Genomic DNA, 18,652 nt, shown 5'->3' with positions numbered 1-18,652 from the left:
TATGGTGCTAGAGGCAGGACCCCTTTTAATCTGAAACTGATGTCCTATCCCTAATGGACCATCTCAATCAAAAGCCTGAAAAAGAAAAAAGCATTTACCCTAAGGGCTTCCAGGGGACAAGAGAATAAATCCACTTTATGAATCCATGAAGAATCTGCATGGGCTGCAAATTTCTCCCCTTCATATAAAATGGGTAAAATTCACAGGTCAATTTCCGTGCAGAAGAAAATTCCCCAATAGGGAGATGACATTTGTATAATCCCATCTACCATGTGTGAATTTACTGTTAGGATATACAAGTAAATTGAAAGTGTCAGACATGCAGGACACTTTTCCAGCATGTAAAAAGTTGCACTCAATGTACAATACCAATTTTTTTTATAGCACTATTATTTACAGCAGTTGGCTGTCCGGGCATGTTGGGAATTGTAGTTTTGCAACATCTGGAGGGCCACAGTTTGGAGACCAATGCACTAAACCATAAAACAAAGAATATGACTGGTGACAGGTCACTCACTATTCATTGCTCCCACTAGTGAACACCCAATAGTACTGTATATGTGGCTTCATCTGGATCATGAATACCTCAATATAAAAGAAAACAAAAACATCTCCATATCTAAACAGAAACCTACAGATGATATAATGCCACTGTAATGGCACTCAGCAAGATAAAGGGCACATGTTCTGGACTTAACATGGTACTATGCTTGTGACATCAGTGTATACTATTCAGATAACATCATTTATCTATGAGGCTGGAATTCCACCGAGGATATTCATGCAAAAACGCCGTAAAAAACGCCCATTTTTTCTGCATCCAGATGTTAGCTGTTGGTCAATAGTAAACTGCAAAATGCCAGATCCACTTGGCGTTTTTCAGTTTGGTGTTTTTTTTTTATCCTTTCCAGCTATTTTGGGCGCAGAGGCTGGTTTTCAAAAACACCCTCCAAATCAGAGTTTGGTGTTTTTTTGGGAAAATCATGGCGTTTTCCTCCCATAGAAGTCTATGGCAGTGAAAAAGCGCCAAGAAAAATGCCATGTGGGTTATAACTTTGCCGGCGGTTTTTATTCTTTTTTTGGACTTTAGCGATCCAAAAAAGTAATGGAGATACCATTTTTAATAAAATTTCGTAGGGCACCATTAAAAAAAAAAATGATGAAGATACGGTGATGATGGAAAAATCCAGTGTGCAGTAGTGTAGTAGTACCTGCAGTTAAGGACAGATAACAGCAGGTATCACTCTTGACACCCGATGGGATCGTCCTATCTATTGCAGAGATGTGTAGTGGCTCTATACAGCGCTCGCATCTCTGCACTATACTCCAGCCAGTGATATGAATAAGAACATCACTCATTCATATTTCTCGCTGAGAGCTGTGATTGGCTGCAACCATCCGGCCAATCCCCACTCTGGGCGGAAAATATGAATGAGTGATGTTCTATTCACATCACTGGCCGGAGTACAGAGCAGAGATGTGAGCGAGCGCTGTATAGAGCCGCTCCGCATCTCTGCTATATTATGGACGATCGCATCGGGTGTCAGGAGTGACACCCGGGCCATATGTCTATTGGTACAGGTACTACTACTCCCAGCATGGAACAGTCTGTTCCATGCTGGGAGTAATAGTACTACCTATAAATTAAAAAAATAAAAGTGAAACACACACTATTAATAAAAATTTTGTTATAAAAAATAAATATTTTCATTAAATACATTTTTTTTCCTATCCCTACTGCATCTTTTTTTTTTTTTCTGGTACCCACCAAATTTTGGAAAAAACGCCAGAGGCCAAAAAAAAGGCAAATTCCACACAAAGGTAAAAACGCCAGAAAAAATATGACAAAAACGCAAGGAAAAACAGTGGCAGTTTTTCTGGCGTTTTTAAGCCCTAAAAAACGCAATGCAAAAACCTCAGGGGAATCCAAGCCTAAGTGTATGTTCACACTGTGGAACCTCCAGAGGTATTCTGGGTTGGAGATTCTTTCTGAACAGTCACTACTGAAATCCTACAATGCTAGGACCGCACAGAGCTGCGCTGTCACCGTCGACAGCAATGTAGTCTGCGCATAATATAGCCGAAAGAACAAGCATGTTCATTAATTTGGCGTGTACATTTTTGCTGCTGAACTTTCCGCTGCTGAAATTTCGTAGTGTGAATGTGTTTGCAGAAGAACCATTCACACCAATGCTAGATTAGTGAGGCAGAATCTCCTGATCGAAATTCCTGAACAAACCCTAATATACAGAAGTAACGGGAGGCACTCACGTGTGGGTCAGGTTCACGGCTCTAGTTTATTCCATCTTGTGCAAAAACAACATTACCAGCAGGGTGCCGGACAAGATGAAATAAAGTAGAGCCGTGAACCTGACCCACACGCGAGTGCCTTCTTTTACTTGTGTATTTTGGATTGTTCGTATCTACTGTGTAGCATTGAGCACCTAAAGGATGAGGCGTGGGCTCCTGTGCAAGTCTTGCTGCTGTTGTGATTATTGACAGCTTGGGGAGTGGCAGGGAAAATAATCAGGGCCAATGACTGTCTTACTTTCATTGAACAAACCCTAAGGCTATGTTCAGACGGGAGGGGGAACGTCCGCAAAGAAATGCGCCATCTCATAAAAAGAAATGCATTTTCGTGCCGAGTCTGCAAAAAAAATAGACATGTCTATTCTTTCTGTGACAATTTCCAATAACCCTTTGGAGGGTCCCCCTCTGGGGAAAGAAACCTGTTATTTAGGGCCTCACTTAAAATTTCACTTTTATTGGTATACGTTAAAATAATACACATTACATATGGACGGTTAAAACTATCAGTAGACTATCCTTGGCTGGCCAAGTTGCCAAACTTGTTTCCCAGTTCTATGGGATATGTTCTTAGTGGACCATGAGCTCTGCATTGGAGGTCTCACACACCTTCCTTACATACTGTATATGTATGATGCTCTCTCACTGTATCACCTGTAATGTTAGAGTGCTATGTCCACTCTGACTATCCTATGTATTTACCATTAGTTTGCCGCCATGTATAGAGGTCCTGTCTAAAAAGCAGTCACCAGCCTCCCCATGTGACAGCTTTTTAGACAGTGACCTCTATTATTGGAAATTGTATAATTACCCTGGGACTCATAGGGGATGATTTGAGATTAATAATCTTTCTGTGGACTACGACCAGAATTTGAATGTCCACGCCAGGTGTGGTGGGGTGGTGATGTAGAAGTTGGACCTGCATCATGAGATTGAGGAATCCCCTACTCCCGTCTGGCCTGCTTTGGGCAGCCAGAGGTTGTTGGGAAACTTTAAACAGCCAATCGGGCCGTTTTACACAGTATCAATCCCAAAGAGGTTAATGAGAGTTGGAAAAATAGTGTCACACCACGAGCTACACTGTTTTTTTGTGGTACACTGGTTAGGTAACTCCCTCTAAAGTCAATAGGAGCTGTAAAAAAACTATAAAAACAATCTGTTTTGGATTCCAAACCACCTCCAGTTGACAGGATGGGACCACATCAATAAGACATGACATCCAGTGGATGTGCTATAAATGCCTGAGAGCTCAGGTGTGTTTTTATGCCTAAAACACACCAAGCCCTACTCACAGTGTAAGGGCTCGTTCACACTACGTATTTTTAGAACAGAATTTTGCTTGGAAAATTTGGTGCAGCAGCCTTCTATTGTTCTCAATGGTATTCTGCTGCACCATTCACAGTACAGAATGTCAACGGTGAACGTTCCGCCGCAGAAAGTTCTGTACCTTAGACTTTGCTTGCAGTTGGAAATGCATTGTCGTCTATTGAGACGGCACATTTCCAGCGGGTCCAAAAGACGGCTTTTTTTGCTGGTGTACGCTCTAGACGGGCGGAGATTTTCCCACGTTTATATGAGTGGTGGGTTTGACTAGCGTGCTTCTTATTTATCAAGAAGGTACAGCAGGATGATGAATTCTGCGCAGCTCTGCTGTGTTAGGAAAAGCTCTATCACATACACTTTTTCTAGACGCTTGTGAGGGAGGGAAGTAGACACTTTCCCGGGTCCTGAATTTGGCAGGTTAGGTGTTTTTACTTACTTTCACAGAGCTGCCGGGACATTTTTACTTGCATTTTAGATGCTACAATCAAATTTGGTTGCGGTGTCTAAGGGGTTAAAGCCGGGCATCACTATGATCGGTGATGTCTGGCATTAGAGATGGGTCCTGGTGGCAGATAGCTGCCAGGACCACCCAGCTATGACCCGCGCTCAGCTCCTGCGCATGTCATAGAAGGGGAGTGGGACGCTGTCGTCCACAAGAGGTCAGAGGTTGAATTGCGGAAGGTAGAAGTGATTCTGGTACTGGTAGGTGGTGTAGCTTTGCGCCTAAAAAAGTACCTTTGCGCATAAAATAGCGACAAAAGTCGCAAATGATAAATTCGTGACCACTGCATGGTCAAAGAGAAAGTTCTACGGGTTGGCTAAAATAGTGAAATTGTCTATATCAAAAGGCACATAGTCTCAAAATATGCTGCTTGCGTCTGAACTGTGCCAAAACAGACAAAAAAAATGCTCTAAAAGCAGTGATAAATCTCCCTCTTAGGGTGCATGCACACCATGTTTTTGCAATACAGTTCCCGTACACGTTTTGAATGTGAAAACCGTACGGAACCGTATTGAAATCCGTATGCATTGACTCTCCATTGAAAACCGTATGCCAAAAGATGCATCCGTTTTGAGTCTTGTACGGTTTTGTCCCTTTTATTCCCGTACCCAAAACTGTAGCCTACCACGGTTTTTGGTCCGGGTGAAAAACCGTATACGTTTTTTTTTTTTTTTTTTAACATGGGAGTCAATGGGAACCGTACAGAACTGTATGTGCATACGGTTCCAACCGGTTTTCCCCATACGGTTTTTGACTTTGCACAGTTTTTTTTCTTGGAATTTCAATCAAACAAGTTAAACTTTATTCATGATGGAGAGAAAAAAGTTAAAAATGCATACTTTTTTTTTCTTAAAAAACAGATGCAACCAGACATCATTTTTCAAACCATATATGGTATTTAACCGTATACGGGTTAAAATTTGCACACACGATTTGATACAGTTTAGTTCCGGTTTTGAGGAATCCGTTTTTCATCAAAAACCTGATACAGGAACTGAATTCCAAAAGCATGGTGTGCATGCACCCTTATTGTAGTCTGTTCCAGAGTTCCATAAACATAGTAGATCTCGGTTCTATGCCATTTTTGTATCGCCTAATACATATCAGCTGATTCGGCCATTTTGGCCACCCTACAGGCTGGAGATGGGTGCGCGGCCATGTTTTCCATTTGTGAGCACATCCCTTTAAAGAGGTTCTGGTGGTATTATAGCACATATAATATTACTAGTGAATACAACAGCCCTAAACGCCAGATGGGGACAGCAGGACGACAGCGACCTACGTAAAACATTAAGTGCCTATCGCCGACTGGCAGAAATCGCAACGCCAGCTGTCAGTTCGGGGCTGGTGTCTGTAATATGGGCACAATGGGGGGGATTTATCAAAACTTGTCTAGAGGAAAAGTTGACTAGTTGCCCATAGCAACCAATCAGATCACTTCTTTTATTTTGCAGAGGCCTTGTTAAGAATGAAAGAAGCGATCTGATTGGTTGCTATGGGCAACTGGTCAACTTTCCCTCTGCACAGGTTTTGATAAATCTCCCCCAATATGCTTGTGCGAAACCATCCTCGCGGTGCAGAAATTACCTGCGGACTTATTCTAAGCTTCCATTCACACCCGAAGGATTTTAGCACGGGTGACACACCAAAATCCACAAGGATATTTACCGAAAGGGTCTAAAATAAAACGTGTCCTTGTTGCCTATAGCAACCAATCACAGCAACGCTTATAGTCCTCTAGAGCAGAATTCAAAATGAAAGCGGAGCTATGACCAGTTGCTATAGACAACAAGAAGGGTTTTTCTTTTAGTTGTCCAAACTGCGGCCCTCCAGGCATTGCAAAACTACAACTCCCAGCATGCCCGGACAGCCAACGGCTGTCCAGGCATGCTGGGAGGTGTAGTTTGGCAAAGTCTGGTCGGACACAGTTTGGAAATCATCATTTTAGACTGTTTCACGCACTATATGCATTTAGATTTTACCAAAACGGTGTCCTATTCATAGCAAAAATGCGCAATCACGGTAAAATAGCACAATTTTTTGCACAAAAAAACAAAACAAAAACACAGCATCAAAACTGCAGTGTGTACACAGTCCAGAGATGACCTGACACCACCTGACAGCCACTTGTACCCCATTGTGGGCCCCCCATCCGGGCAAGGCTTCTTAGTGTCTTCACACGAAGTGCAGCAGAGAAGCCGTTGCCCTTAGCAACCAGATGCCCCTGTAGGAAACGACCTGACCTGATTGGTTGCTATGGGTAACCGCTCAGCCTTTGTGCCAATGACAGGTCTCACCTTTTCCATGGGGTTGGTGCTGTTCGTGCAGCCCTCCGTCTTGCTCCCGTTGTAGCCGAGGTCGGCACTCAGCCGCTCCCACAGATACTGGGTGGTGAGCGGGCCCTGAAGCGCCATTGAAAACATGGCCAAGAACAGCACCGGCTCCACCGTCACCCGGCCGGTATAGCAGCGCCGAAGCCTCGGCTTATCCGAGTGGTCGGCGCCCATGTCCGGGCACACCACGTCAGGTAGGTCGCTCTCAGACATAACGCTGAGGAGAATGCATACGGAGGACGGCTGACTCCGCAGTGCAGCCACCGACTGGACGGGGCGGGGCTCAACGAGGCTCCCCCTACAGCTCATGCTACGTCACGCCCACTCATCCTATCCTCCTGACTCATCAGTGTGCTGCAATAAATTCTTTTACATAAGGGTTTCCCAACCGGGGCGCCTCCAGCTGTTGCAAAACTACAACTCCCAGCATGCTGCCCTGGTTAGGAAACACTGTTCTATGAAGAGGACACCCTCTGCTATTACCCTGTTATCCGTTATCAGCCATATCTGAGGAAAAAAAGGAAAGGAATTTTTCAGGAATTCATGTAATTTTTAAATACGCACATAGTAAGGCTTCGTTCACACTAATGGCGTTTTCCGCTAAATGGAGCTTCGTTGCTCAGTCCCATTGGAAGGATGAGAGAAATGTTTGTTTTCTTAGTTTTTTCATATTACAAAAATGTTGTGTAACATCATATACATTTATTAATGTGTAAAATCCTAATAAAAATACTGTTGAAGGGCCTCCGACTCGTTTATGGTCCGTTCTGCGCAAAAAATAAAATAAAAATAATAATAGCTGAACAGTCCTTGAACTGGTCAGAGCACAATGGCCGTGTAAATGTAGCCTAAGGCTCTGGTCACACAGTGGGGAGCTCACTGCTGCTTTCCGTTTTAAAATGGCCTCTGAGAAATAAGAGAAGCAATCTGATTGGTTGCTATGGGTAACTGGTCAACTTTTTCTCTGCACAGGTTTTGAAAAATCTCCCCCAGTGTGTTCTGAGGCAACAATTTTACAAACAAAACAAACCCTAATATTTCAAGTGTTATTTTTTGTGTGGTATCGGGGTGTGATGAGGGCAGATGTTGTTACCCTAGGGGCAAAAGGCAATAACCCCTTGTATTCGTGACGCCAGGGCGTGGTTTAGCCTATAACCGTGGGTATACTGCTGGATCCTGGGCTAGGCACAGGGGCAAAAAAGACTCCGACGCCAAGTTACGGACAACAGTAGCTTTACTGAGGGTAGACAGATGGTAAAGTCTATACAGTTCATCCAGGGCCCAAGGAGGTGACCAGTGATGCAGAGACCTTAAAGGGGTTCTCCGGTGCTTAGAAATCTCATCCCCTATCCAAAAGATAGGGGATAAGATGCCTGATCGCGGGAGTCCGGCCGCTGGGGACCCCTGTGATCTTGCACGCGGCACCCCGTTTATAATCAGTCCCCGGACATCTTATCCCCTATCCGAAGCGTGTTCGCTCCGTGTCTGATTACCGGCGACCACAGGACCGACGGCGTGTGACGTCACGCCTCCGCCCCCGTGTGACGTCACGCTCCGTCCCTTAATGCAAGCCTATGGTAGGGCGGCGTGATAGCTGTCACGTCCCCTCCCATAGGCTTGCATTGAGGGGTGGAGCGTGACGTCACACGGGGGCGGAGGCGTGACGTCACACGCCAGCGGCCCTGTGGTCGCCGGTAATCAGACCCGAAGCGAACACGCTTCGGATAGGGGATAAGATGTCTAAGCACCGGAGAACCCCTTTAAGGGCTTGCTGGGACTTGTAGTAGGACTAGGCAATTTAGTGCAGGCCACGTTGCTTAATAATTTGACAGAGACTGACTGGACTTGACTGATGACGGAAAAAGCTGCAGGTTTAGCTTACTTGCACTTGACTGTGGCTGCAGGACTTGAGTTGAGGTCTCCAATACTCTGGAAACACACACTAGGCACGACTGACCTCAGCAAAGACTTGATGCAAAAGAGAGAGAGCTAGCTCCACCCAGGGCTTATTTGGGAGAGACTAGCAGGGAGCCCATAGGTCACCCCTGGGATCACCTGGTCACTGGTACCTCCTGGGTAACAATTACATGGTATATCACATGGTATAACTCTTAAAGTGATAACACATTTTATACAGTACAGGATATTTCCAATGGGGTAACTAATGCAGGGGGCCCTGGGGACACTGAAGGAGACTGTCTGACAGGACAGCAGGAGTACAGGGTAACACCTCCCGTACTGGGCCAACAGAATGTTGTAATACCAAACACAACCTGAGGACAGTGGTGGTGCCATTCATAGAAGAAATCAGCTATGTTTTTCTATTCCTGGATAATCGCTTTATTAACCCCTTGGGGACAGAGCCCATTATAACCCTAAGGACGGGAGCATTTTTTGCAAATCTGATCTCTATCACTTTAAGCATTAATAACTCTGGGATGCTTTTAATTATAAATTTGATTCCGAGATAGTTTTTTACATATTCTACTTTATGTTAGTGGTACATTTACGTCGATACTTGCATAATTTCTTGGTGAAAAATTCCAAAATTTCAGGAAAAATTTGAGATTTTTTTGAAGCTCTCTGCTTGTAAGGAAAAGGGACATGTCAAATAAATTACATATTGATTCACATATACAATATGTCTACTTTATGTTGGCATCATAAAGTTGACATGTTTTTACTTTTTGAAGACATCAGAGGGCTTCAAAGTATAACAGCAATTTTCCAATTTTTCCTGTGAATTTCAAAAATCAGAATTTTTCAGGGACCAGTTAAGTTTAGAAGTGAATTTGAGGGTCTTTATGTTGGAAATCCCCTATAATGGGCCCCATTATGAAAACTGCACCCCTCAAAGTATTCAAAATGACATTCAAAAAGTAGCCCCATTTTTTTTTTTCATTTTTACAAGGGGTAAAAGGTAAAAAGGAAATACCTCATATGTGGATGTAAAGTGCTCTGTGGGTGCACTAGAGTGCTCAGAAGGGAAGGAGCGACAATGGCATTTTGGAGAGCAAATTTTGCTGAAATGGTTTTTGGGAGGCATGTCCCATTTAGGAAGCCCCCATGATACCAGAACAGTAAAAAACAAAACAAAAAAAAAACACATGGCATACTATTTTGGAAACTACACCCCTCAAGGAACATAACAAGGGGTACAGTGAGCCTTAACACCCCACAGGTGATTTACGAACTTTCGTTAAAGTGGGACGTGAAAATAAAAAATGTAATTTTTTAACACTAAAATGCTGGTGTTACCCCAAACTTTTCATTTTCACAAGGAGTAATAGGAGAGAACGCCCCCCAAAATGTATAACCCCATTTCTCTTGAGTAAGGAAATACCTCATATGTGGATGTATAGTGTTCTGTGGGTGCACTAGAGGGCTCAGAAGGGAAGGAGCGAGATTCGGCTTTTGGAGAGCGAATTTTGCTGAAATGGTTTTTGGGGGGCATGTCGCATTTAGGAAGCCCCATAATGCCAGAACAGTAAAAGATTAAAAAAAACATGACATACTATTTTGGAAACTACACCCCTCAAGGAACATAACAAGGGGTACAGTGAGCCTTAACACCCCACAGGTGATTGGCGAATTTTTGTTAAATTGGGATGTAAAAAATAAAATAAAAAATTTAAAATAAAATGCTGGTGTTACCCCAAATTTTTCATTTTAACAAGGGGTAATAGGAGAAAAAGCCCCCAAAATTTGTAACCCCATTTCTTCTGAGTATAGAAATACCCCATATGTGAATGTAAAGTGCACTGCGGGCAAACTACAATGCTCAGAAGAGAAGGAGCGCCATTGGGCTTTTGGAGAGAGAATTTGGTTGGAATGGAAGTCGGGGGCCATGTGCGTTTACAAAGCCCCTATGGTGCCTGAACAGTTGATCCCCCCCCCCTACCCCCCCCCCCCCCCACACACATGTGACCCCATTTTGGAAACTACACCCCTCACAGAATTTAATAAGGGGTGCAGTAACCATTTACACCCCACTGGTGTTTGACAGATCTTTGGAACAGTAGGCTGTGCAAATGAAAAACTAAATTGTTCAAAAAAATCTGTCAGACACCTGTGAGGTGTAAATGCTCACTGTACCCCTTATTACATTCTGTGAGGAGTGTAGTTTCCAAAATGGGGTCACATGTGGGGGGTCCACTGTTCAGGCACCATGGGGGGCTTTGTAAAGGCACATGGCCTTCAATTCCAGCCTAATTCTCTCTTCAAAAGCCCAATGGCACTCCTCCTCTGCTGAGCATTGTTGTTCGCCCACAGAGCACATTACATACACATATGGGGTATTTCCATACTCAGAAAAAATGGTGTTACAAATTTTGGGAGGCTTTTTTACTATTACCCCTTGTGAAAATGAAAATTATGGGGCAACACCAGCGTGTTAGTGTAAAATTTTTTTTTTTTACACTAACATACTGGTGTAGCCCCCAACTTTACCTTTTCATAAGGTGTAAAAGGAGAAAAATCCCCCCAAAATTTGTAATGCAATTTCTCCCGAGTATGGAAATACCCCATACGTGCCACTAAACTGTTGCCTCGAAATACGACAGGGCTCTGGAGTGAAAGAGCGCCATGCGCATTTGAGGCCTAAATGAGGAATTTGCAATAGGGGTAGACCCTACAGCAGTGTTTCCCAAACAGGGTGCCTCTAGCAGTTGCAAGACTCCCAGCCTGCCAGGACAGTCAATAGCTATCCGGCAATACAGCTATCCGCAGCTGGAGGCTCCGTTTAGGAAACAGTGCCTTGGGAGACGTTTTTCATTTTTATTGGGGGGGGGGACGTATAAGGGGGTGTACATGTAGTGTTTTACTTTTTATTTTGTGTTAGTGTAGTGTAGTGTAGTGTTTTTAGGGTACATTCACACTGGCGGGGGTTCACAGTGAGTTTTCCGCTGGGAGTTTGAGCTGCGGCCGCAGCTCAAACTTGTAGAAGGAAGCCCACTGTAAACCCGTCCGTGTGAATGTACCCTGTACATTCACATGGTGGAGGAGTTCTCCAAACCTTCAGCTGTTGCAAAACTACAACTCCCAGAATGCGCTGAAAGACCATACATGCTGGGAGTTGTAGTTTTGCAACAGCTGTAGGCACACTGGCGGGGAACCACTGAGTTAGAAAAAAGACTCTAGCTCAGTGATTCCAACCCGTGTGCCTCCAGCTGTGGCAAAATTACAACTCCCAGAATGTACGGTCTGTGAGTGCATTCTGGGAGTTATGGTTTTGCAACAGCTGAAGGCACGCGGGTTGGAATCACTGAGATAGGAAACAGACTCTAGCCGAGTGTTTCCCAACCAGTGTGCCTACAGCTGTTGCAAAACTACAATTCTCAGCATGCCCAGACAGTCAGGGATGCTGGGTGGTGTAGTTCTGCTATATCTGGCCCTTCAGATGTTGCAGAACTACTACTCCCAGCATGCCTGGACAGTCTGGGCATGCTAGGAGTTGTAGTTATGCAACATCTGAGGAAGAACAGTTTGGAGACCGCTAAGTAGTAGTCTCCAAACTGTAGCCCTCCAGCCTGGGAGTTGTAGTTCTGCAACATATGAAGGGCAGGATATTGCAGAACTACACGCCCAGCATCCCTGACTGTCTGGGCATGCTGGGAATTGTAGTTTTGCAACATCTGGAGGGCTACAGTTTGGAGACCACCGTATGGTGGTCTCCAAACTGTGCCACTCTAGATGTTGTAAAACTACAACTCCCAGCATGCCCAGACAGTCAGTGCATGCTACAAATTGTAGTTTTGCAACATCTGGAGGCATTCTTTGGCTGTCTGGGTATGCTGGGAGTTGTAGATTTGCAACTTTTAGAAGGCCACAGTGAAGATCACTTACCGGCGATCTTCGCTGCAGCCTCCTCCACCGCCGCACTTTCCGGCCGCTGCTCCGATGACGCCACCGCCGCCACTACTGCTCCAATGCTGCCGCCGCCGGTCCCGTGAGTTGGCCATGCTCTCCCCCCCCTTGCCGCACGTGTTCCCCCCGGTCTGCCCAGACTTCGATCGGTGGGCAGAGCGGGGGAAATGAACTTTAACACCCCCTGCCCCTAACTGCCATTGGTCGGTCGTACTGAGCGACCAATGGCAGGGGATAGAAGGAGGTGGCAGCACTGCCACCTCGCTCCTATCCTTAAGGATGGTCGCAGCTCTGATCATTCTTATTTTCCGGGCGATCGGGTCACCAGTGAGCCGATTGGCCCGGAATCGCCGCAAATTGCCGGTCTGAATTAACTGGCGATTTTCGGCGATCGCCAACACATGGGGGGGGGGGGGACCAAAATTCCCACGGGCGCCCTCCTTCCTTAAGTACCAGGACGCGAGGGCATACCTGTGCGCCCTCCGTCCCTAACAAGTTAAGTGGTTGGCAGTTTCTGCACTCTGCTTTATGTCTCTCTAAGCATCAGGGTCACTAGACTCCCACTTTCTGTCACCCAGTTACTATCACCCAGCTCTCACTACACAGCTTTTGCACTGTAGCCCTGCAGGAGGTTCTCCTCTCACAAACTAGAAAGGGAACACCCTCTCCTCCTCAGTGAACTGCATTCAGTGTGAGTAACATAAACAAAGGAATTATTAGGCATAAAAGCATGAAAACCACAATTTAAGCACACAGACAGGATCAGCACCAGTTAAAGTTAAGCCTACAGTTTTTTTTTTTATCAGGTCCATGCCAAGTACTGGGTTTCAAATCCCACCAGATAGGCAGTAGGAGAATATTTGCTGATCGCAAAGTGAATTTTTGTTACCGTCTGTCAAAGAGTCAAACTGGGGGTGCTGAGTTGCAGCAACATGTTCTCCCTCCCACATCCTGCCCTGCATGATTTATTTACAGGGCTAGGCTTCCAGCCCTGTATGTTAATCAGCCAAAGCAGGGAGGGAGGGTTAGATGAAGCTGCTGCAGCTCAGCACCACCAGTTTGACTCTTCAGCTACTAACATAGAGTCATATTGCAATCAGCAAAACTACAGGTATGGTTAAATGGGCACTGTCATTAAACATGATTTTTAATATTTGATTACTTATGTCAAATAAATACCTTTTGTAATTGGCTTCCATAAAAAAAACAAAAAACTTTTTATGTTAGTTTTTCTGCTGTATATTTCTGGCCACCAGGGGTCTCCCTTCTTGGCCAGAACAAGTTCTGTCTGGTCAAAATCTCAGATTTTGGTCCCCTGCTTGTAACTCAGGAAGTGTTTCTCTGTACTGAGCTTGATTGACAGCTGAAAAGAGCCTCACTGACAGCTGCACAGACTGAAAGCTGAACAGAGCCTCACTGAAAGAAACACAGACTGAAAGCTGCTGAAGGACAAGAAGATGGAGGCAGATACCTGCAGGAGAAGATGCCTGGAGATCCCCGGTCGTCGCTGGAGACTGCTGGATCCTGGGTCAGGTAGGGAAACTACAGTAGGGGGGGGGGGGTGTGGAATTGAAAGTGAAAGTAAAGAGATCTTTACTGTGGCAACCAGTAGGAAGGCCAAACTGCAACTCCCAGCATTGCCCAGACAGCCAAAGGCTGTCTGGGCATGCTGGGAGTTGTAGTTTTGCAACATCTGGAGGGTCACAGTTTGGAGACCACTGTTACAGTGGTGTCCAAACGGTAGCCCCCCAGATGTTGCCAAACTACAACTCTCAGCATGCCTGGACTGCCCAGGCATGCTGGGAGTTGTAGTTCTGTAACATCTGTCCCTTCAGATTTAGCAATTTTCATGAATTTTTTTTAAATTGCTGCTCTACTTTGAAGCCCTCTAATTTTTTCAAAAAGCAAAAATATGTCCATTTTATGAAGCCAACATAAAGTGGACATATTGTATTTGTGAATAAAAATAAAATGTATTGTGAATATTCATTTTCCTTACAAGTAGAGAGCTTCAAAGTTAGAAAAATGCTAAATTTTCAAAATTTTCAGGAAATTTGGGGATTTTTCACCAAAAAAGCATGCAAGTAACGCCGACAATTTACCACCAAAATGAACTAGAATATGTCACGAAAAAAACAATCTCAGAATCAGAATATTCGGTAAAAGCGTTTTTGGCGTTATTAATTCGTAAAGCGACGGTGGTCAGAATTGCGAAAAAGGGCCCAGTCCTTAAGGTGAAAAAGGGCTGCGTCCTTAAGGGGTTAAGGACCTGGTCCCGCTCCCCTGCTATGATGCGTGGTCACGGCTGACCCCGCGTCATAGCCGGGGACAGCCGCGTCATAGCCGGTTGATCGCTGTTTCTATTACAAAAGTAAACGGTTTCCGGCAGCTCAGTCGGACTGTTCGGGACCATCTCGAACAGCTGAAAGGATGGGGAAGGGTCCCTAACTGCCTCCATCTCCGTCCGATCGGCGATCTGCGACTCCATGCCTGCTCAGCAGGCTGGAGCAGCAGAGTGTCGATAACACTGATCAATGCTATGCTATGTGTAAAAAGCTATGCTGTGTAAAAAAAATAAAAACTTAATAAATGTGAATTTGCCCCTTCCCTAATAAAAGTTTTAATCACCCCCCTTATCCCATAAAAAAAAACATTAACATTTGTGGTATTGCCACGTACGTAAATGTCCAAACTATATAAATATAATGTTAATTAAACCGCACCGTCAATGGTGTATACATTAAAAAATTTCAAAGTACAAAATTGCATTTTGTATACCCTAAAAAACGAATAAAAAGTGATCAAAAAGTCCTATCAAAGCAAAAATGGTACCGATAAAAGCTTCAGATCACGGTGCAAAAAATGAGCCCTCATACATCCCTGTATGCGGAAAAATAAAAAAAGTTATGAGGGGCAGAATATGATAATTTTAAACATACTAATTTGGCTGCATGTAGTTGTAATTTTTTTAAGTAGTAAAATAAAATAAAACCTATATTAACCCCTTAAGGACACAGCCCTTTTTCACCTTAAGGATTGAGCCATTTTCGCAATTCTGACCACCGTCACTTTACGAATTAATAACGTTAAAACGCTTTTACCGAATATTCTGATTCTGAGATTGTTTTTTCGTGACATATTCTACTTTATTTTGGTGGTAAATTTTCAGCGTTAATTGCATCCTTTTTTGGTGAAAAATCCCCAAATTTCATGAAAATTTTGAAAATGTAGCATTTTTCTAATTTGAAGCTCTCTAATTCTAAGGAAAATGGATATTCCAAATAAATTAAATTTTTCTTCACAAATACAATATGTCCACTTTATGTTGGCATCATAAAATGGACATACTTTTGCTTTTTGAAAAAATTAGAGGGCTTCAAAGTAGAGCAGCAATTTTCAAAAATGTCATGAAAATTGCTAAATCTGAAGGGACAGATGTTACAGAACTACAACTCCCAGCATGCCTGGGCAGTTGAGGCATGCTGAGAGTTGTAGTTTGGCAACATCTGGGGGGCTACCGTTTGGGCACCACTGTAACAGTCTCCAAACTGTTACCCTCCAGATGTTGCAAAACTACAACTCCCAGCATGCCCAGACAGCCTTTGGCTGTCTGGGCATGCTGGGAGTTGCAGTTTGGCCCCCCTAGTGGTTGCCACAGTAAAGATCGATTTACTTTCACTTTCAATTCCCCCCCCCCCCCCCCACTGTCGATTCCCTACCTGAGCAAAGATCCAGCAGTCTCCAGCGAAGATCCCAGGTCCCCAGGCATCTTCTCCTGCAGGTATGGCCTCCATCTTCTTCCCAGAGCCCCTCAACATCCAGGGGCGGGCAGAACGGGGGTTGCCATGGCAACCCCCTGATCTGCGCTGCCATTGGTCAGAACTCCGTTCTGAGTAATGGCAGGGGATAGGAGGAGATCGCAGCTTTGCGACCTCACTCCTATCCTTTAGGCTGATCGGGGCTGTTGCTGACAGCTCCGATCAGCCCTATTTTCCGGGTGATCGGGTCACCAGAGACCCGATCAGCCCAGAATTGGAGAAAATTGCATGTCTGAATTGACATGCGATTTTCTCCGATCGCCGACATGGGGGGGGGGGGGGGGTCTCAGGACCCCCCTGGGTGATGTGCCAGGGTGCCTGCTGAATGATTTCAGCAGGCATCCGGCTCCGGTCCCCAACAGGCTAGCGGTGGGGACCGGATTTCCCACGGGCGTATGGATATGCCCTTGGTCCTTAAGGACTCGGAATGCAGGGCATATCCATACGCCCTGTGTCCTGAAGAGGTTAATTAGGTATCCTTGTAACCGTATGGACCTACAGAATAAAAATAAGGTGTCATTTTTACCGAAAAGGGCACTGTGTAGAATCGGAAGCCCCCAAAAGTTAGAAAATTGTGTTGTTTTTTTTCAATTTTGCCCCACAAATATTATTTTTTTCTGGTTTCGCCATAGATTTTGTGGTGAAATTATTCATGTAATTACAAAGTAAAATTGGTGGCTTAAAAAAAAACTGTAGGTTGAAAATTGAAAGTGTTATGATTTTTAGAAGGTGAGGAGGAAAAAACGAAAGTGCAAAAATGAAAAAGGGGTTAATGTTATTCCCATAGCACCTTGTATCTGGGGTAACGCTCACGTTTCTGAAGACAGGAACTCAGGTGTATGTGGATCCGCTGGACCTGTGTGGCAGATGACTCGGACCGTACCAGGGAGCGGAGTCTAAGGTGCAGCTGTTGTTCACCAGAGCCCGCTGCAAAGCAGGATGGGCTTGCAGCTGCAGGCGACACCCAGGTCGCTACCCCTGGCATGGCTTGACCACACAAGCGGCTGAGGAGATGCGAGGCACAGGAGGGATGAAGCAACTTGTAGTCAGGATAACAGTAGGTCAAGGCAGGCGGCACAGTAGCGTAGTCGGGACGTAGCAGGAGTTCAGTAGGCAGGCGGCAAAGGAGCAAGGTCAAGACACAAGAGAAGGAGATCTGGTACACAGCAAGGCAATACTAAGGAACGCTTTCACTTGGGCACAAAGCAACACACAAGCAAAGATCCGGCAGAGAACTAAGCAGGGTGGAGGAATTTAAAAACAAGCCACAGATGGTTACACTAATGAGCGTACTGGCCCTTTAAATCTTAAAGCTCCGGCGCACGCACGTCCTAAGGGATGGGGACACGTGTGCCGGAGCAGAGAGGTGGAGGCAGAGGCAGGAGAAACACCCAGAGAGTGACGGACTGAGGCTCGCATGCGAGCGCGTCCCGGGATGCGAGTCCCAGCCCCGTCAGCAGCAGAAGGTAAGGGGACCATGCAATCACGGCCAGTGTGTGAGGCCGGAGAGCATAGTGTAACACTTGGTATGCAGCTGACAGATTCCCTTTAACCTGTTGGGGACGATGGGTTTACATGTTCGCCCTGCATTCCCAGTCCTTAAGGACGCAGGGCATACCTGTACCCACTGGCCCTGTTTAGCGGGTTTAAACCGTTCTCACCAGCAGAGAACGGGTTAAACCCGGTGGGTCCCGGTTGCTACGAACAGCCAGAACCCATGGCTAATTCCGGGCACAGCTGATTGGGCCGATGCCTGGCATTAACCCTTTAGAAAGTTGATCAAAGTTGATTGCAGCGTCTAAAGCGAAAGTAAAAGAATCCCAGCAGCTCAGCGGAGCTGATCGGGACTATTGCGACAAAATTGCGATGTCCCGATCAGCTTTCCGGACGACAGGAGGATACTTACCTGCCTCTCTGTCGTCCGTTCGGTGATCTACTGCTCCACGCCTGGTAACACTGATCAATGCCATGCTATGGCATAGCATTGATCAGTGTAAACGATCAGAAGAATGCATGTTGTAGCCCCCTATGGGGGCTAAAAAAAAAAAGTAAACAGTAAAAATAAATGGAATAAAAGTTCATTAACCCCTTTCCTATTAAAAGTGTAAATGGGAACAGTCACCAACCTACTTATGTACTACAACATATCTCTAACATAGTTTCATATTTATTTATTTTTTGTATTAACATGGTGTATTTTACATTTGAAAACTGGAACCTAGGGTACTTCCTCGTAGTGGCCGGTCCTAATTCATTCAGGCTGCGCTCGCTCCCTGCCTGTCAATCAGGCAGGTAGGAGCGAGAACTGCGAACACTGGGGCTGCGCTCATTGGCTGCCTGGCCTCGCAGCTGCCTCATTGACTGGCTGTCCCCGGCATGTACAGTCTGGAGGCAGCACGGCACTGAATCTCAGTGCTGAGCTGATGCTCCAGGACTGTACATGTCCTGTTCGAGTAAGTGAGATCTTATTTCACTTACCCATACTTTGTTTTGTTTCAGGGTCT

General features: G+C 45.2%; 1 protein-coding gene and 1 long non-coding RNA gene across 2 annotated transcripts in view; one reads left to right on the top strand and one right to left on the bottom strand.

The window, feature by feature from the left end:
• Window positions 1-6,770, bottom strand: part of SLC46A1 (solute carrier family 46 member 1) — a 53,034-nt gene extending 46,264 nt beyond the window's left edge. Inside the window, exon 1 of the mRNA XM_056559113.1 lies at window positions 6,430-6,770. Within this exon, the coding sequence (XP_056415088.1) occupies window positions 6,430-6,678 (249 nt within the window). The 5' untranslated portion in view covers window positions 6,679-6,770. The remainder of the gene's footprint in view (window positions 1-6,429) is intronic.
• Window positions 6,524-18,652, top strand: part of LOC130356933 (uncharacterized) — a 31,751-nt gene continuing 19,622 nt past the window's right edge. Inside the window, exon 1 of the long non-coding RNA XR_008889038.1 lies at window positions 6,524-6,659. This is a non-coding gene — a long non-coding RNA (uncharacterized LOC130356933). The remainder of the gene's footprint in view (window positions 6,660-18,652) is intronic.

This window comes from Hyla sarda, chromosome 2 (genome assembly GCF_029499605.1).
Source record: "Hyla sarda isolate aHylSar1 chromosome 2, aHylSar1.hap1, whole genome shotgun sequence".
Taxonomy (NCBI): Eukaryota; Metazoa; Chordata; class Amphibia; order Anura; family Hylidae; genus Hyla; species Hyla sarda.
The sequence above is the reverse complement of the archived record's forward strand: the minus strand, read 5'-3'. Positions and strand labels throughout refer to the sequence as shown.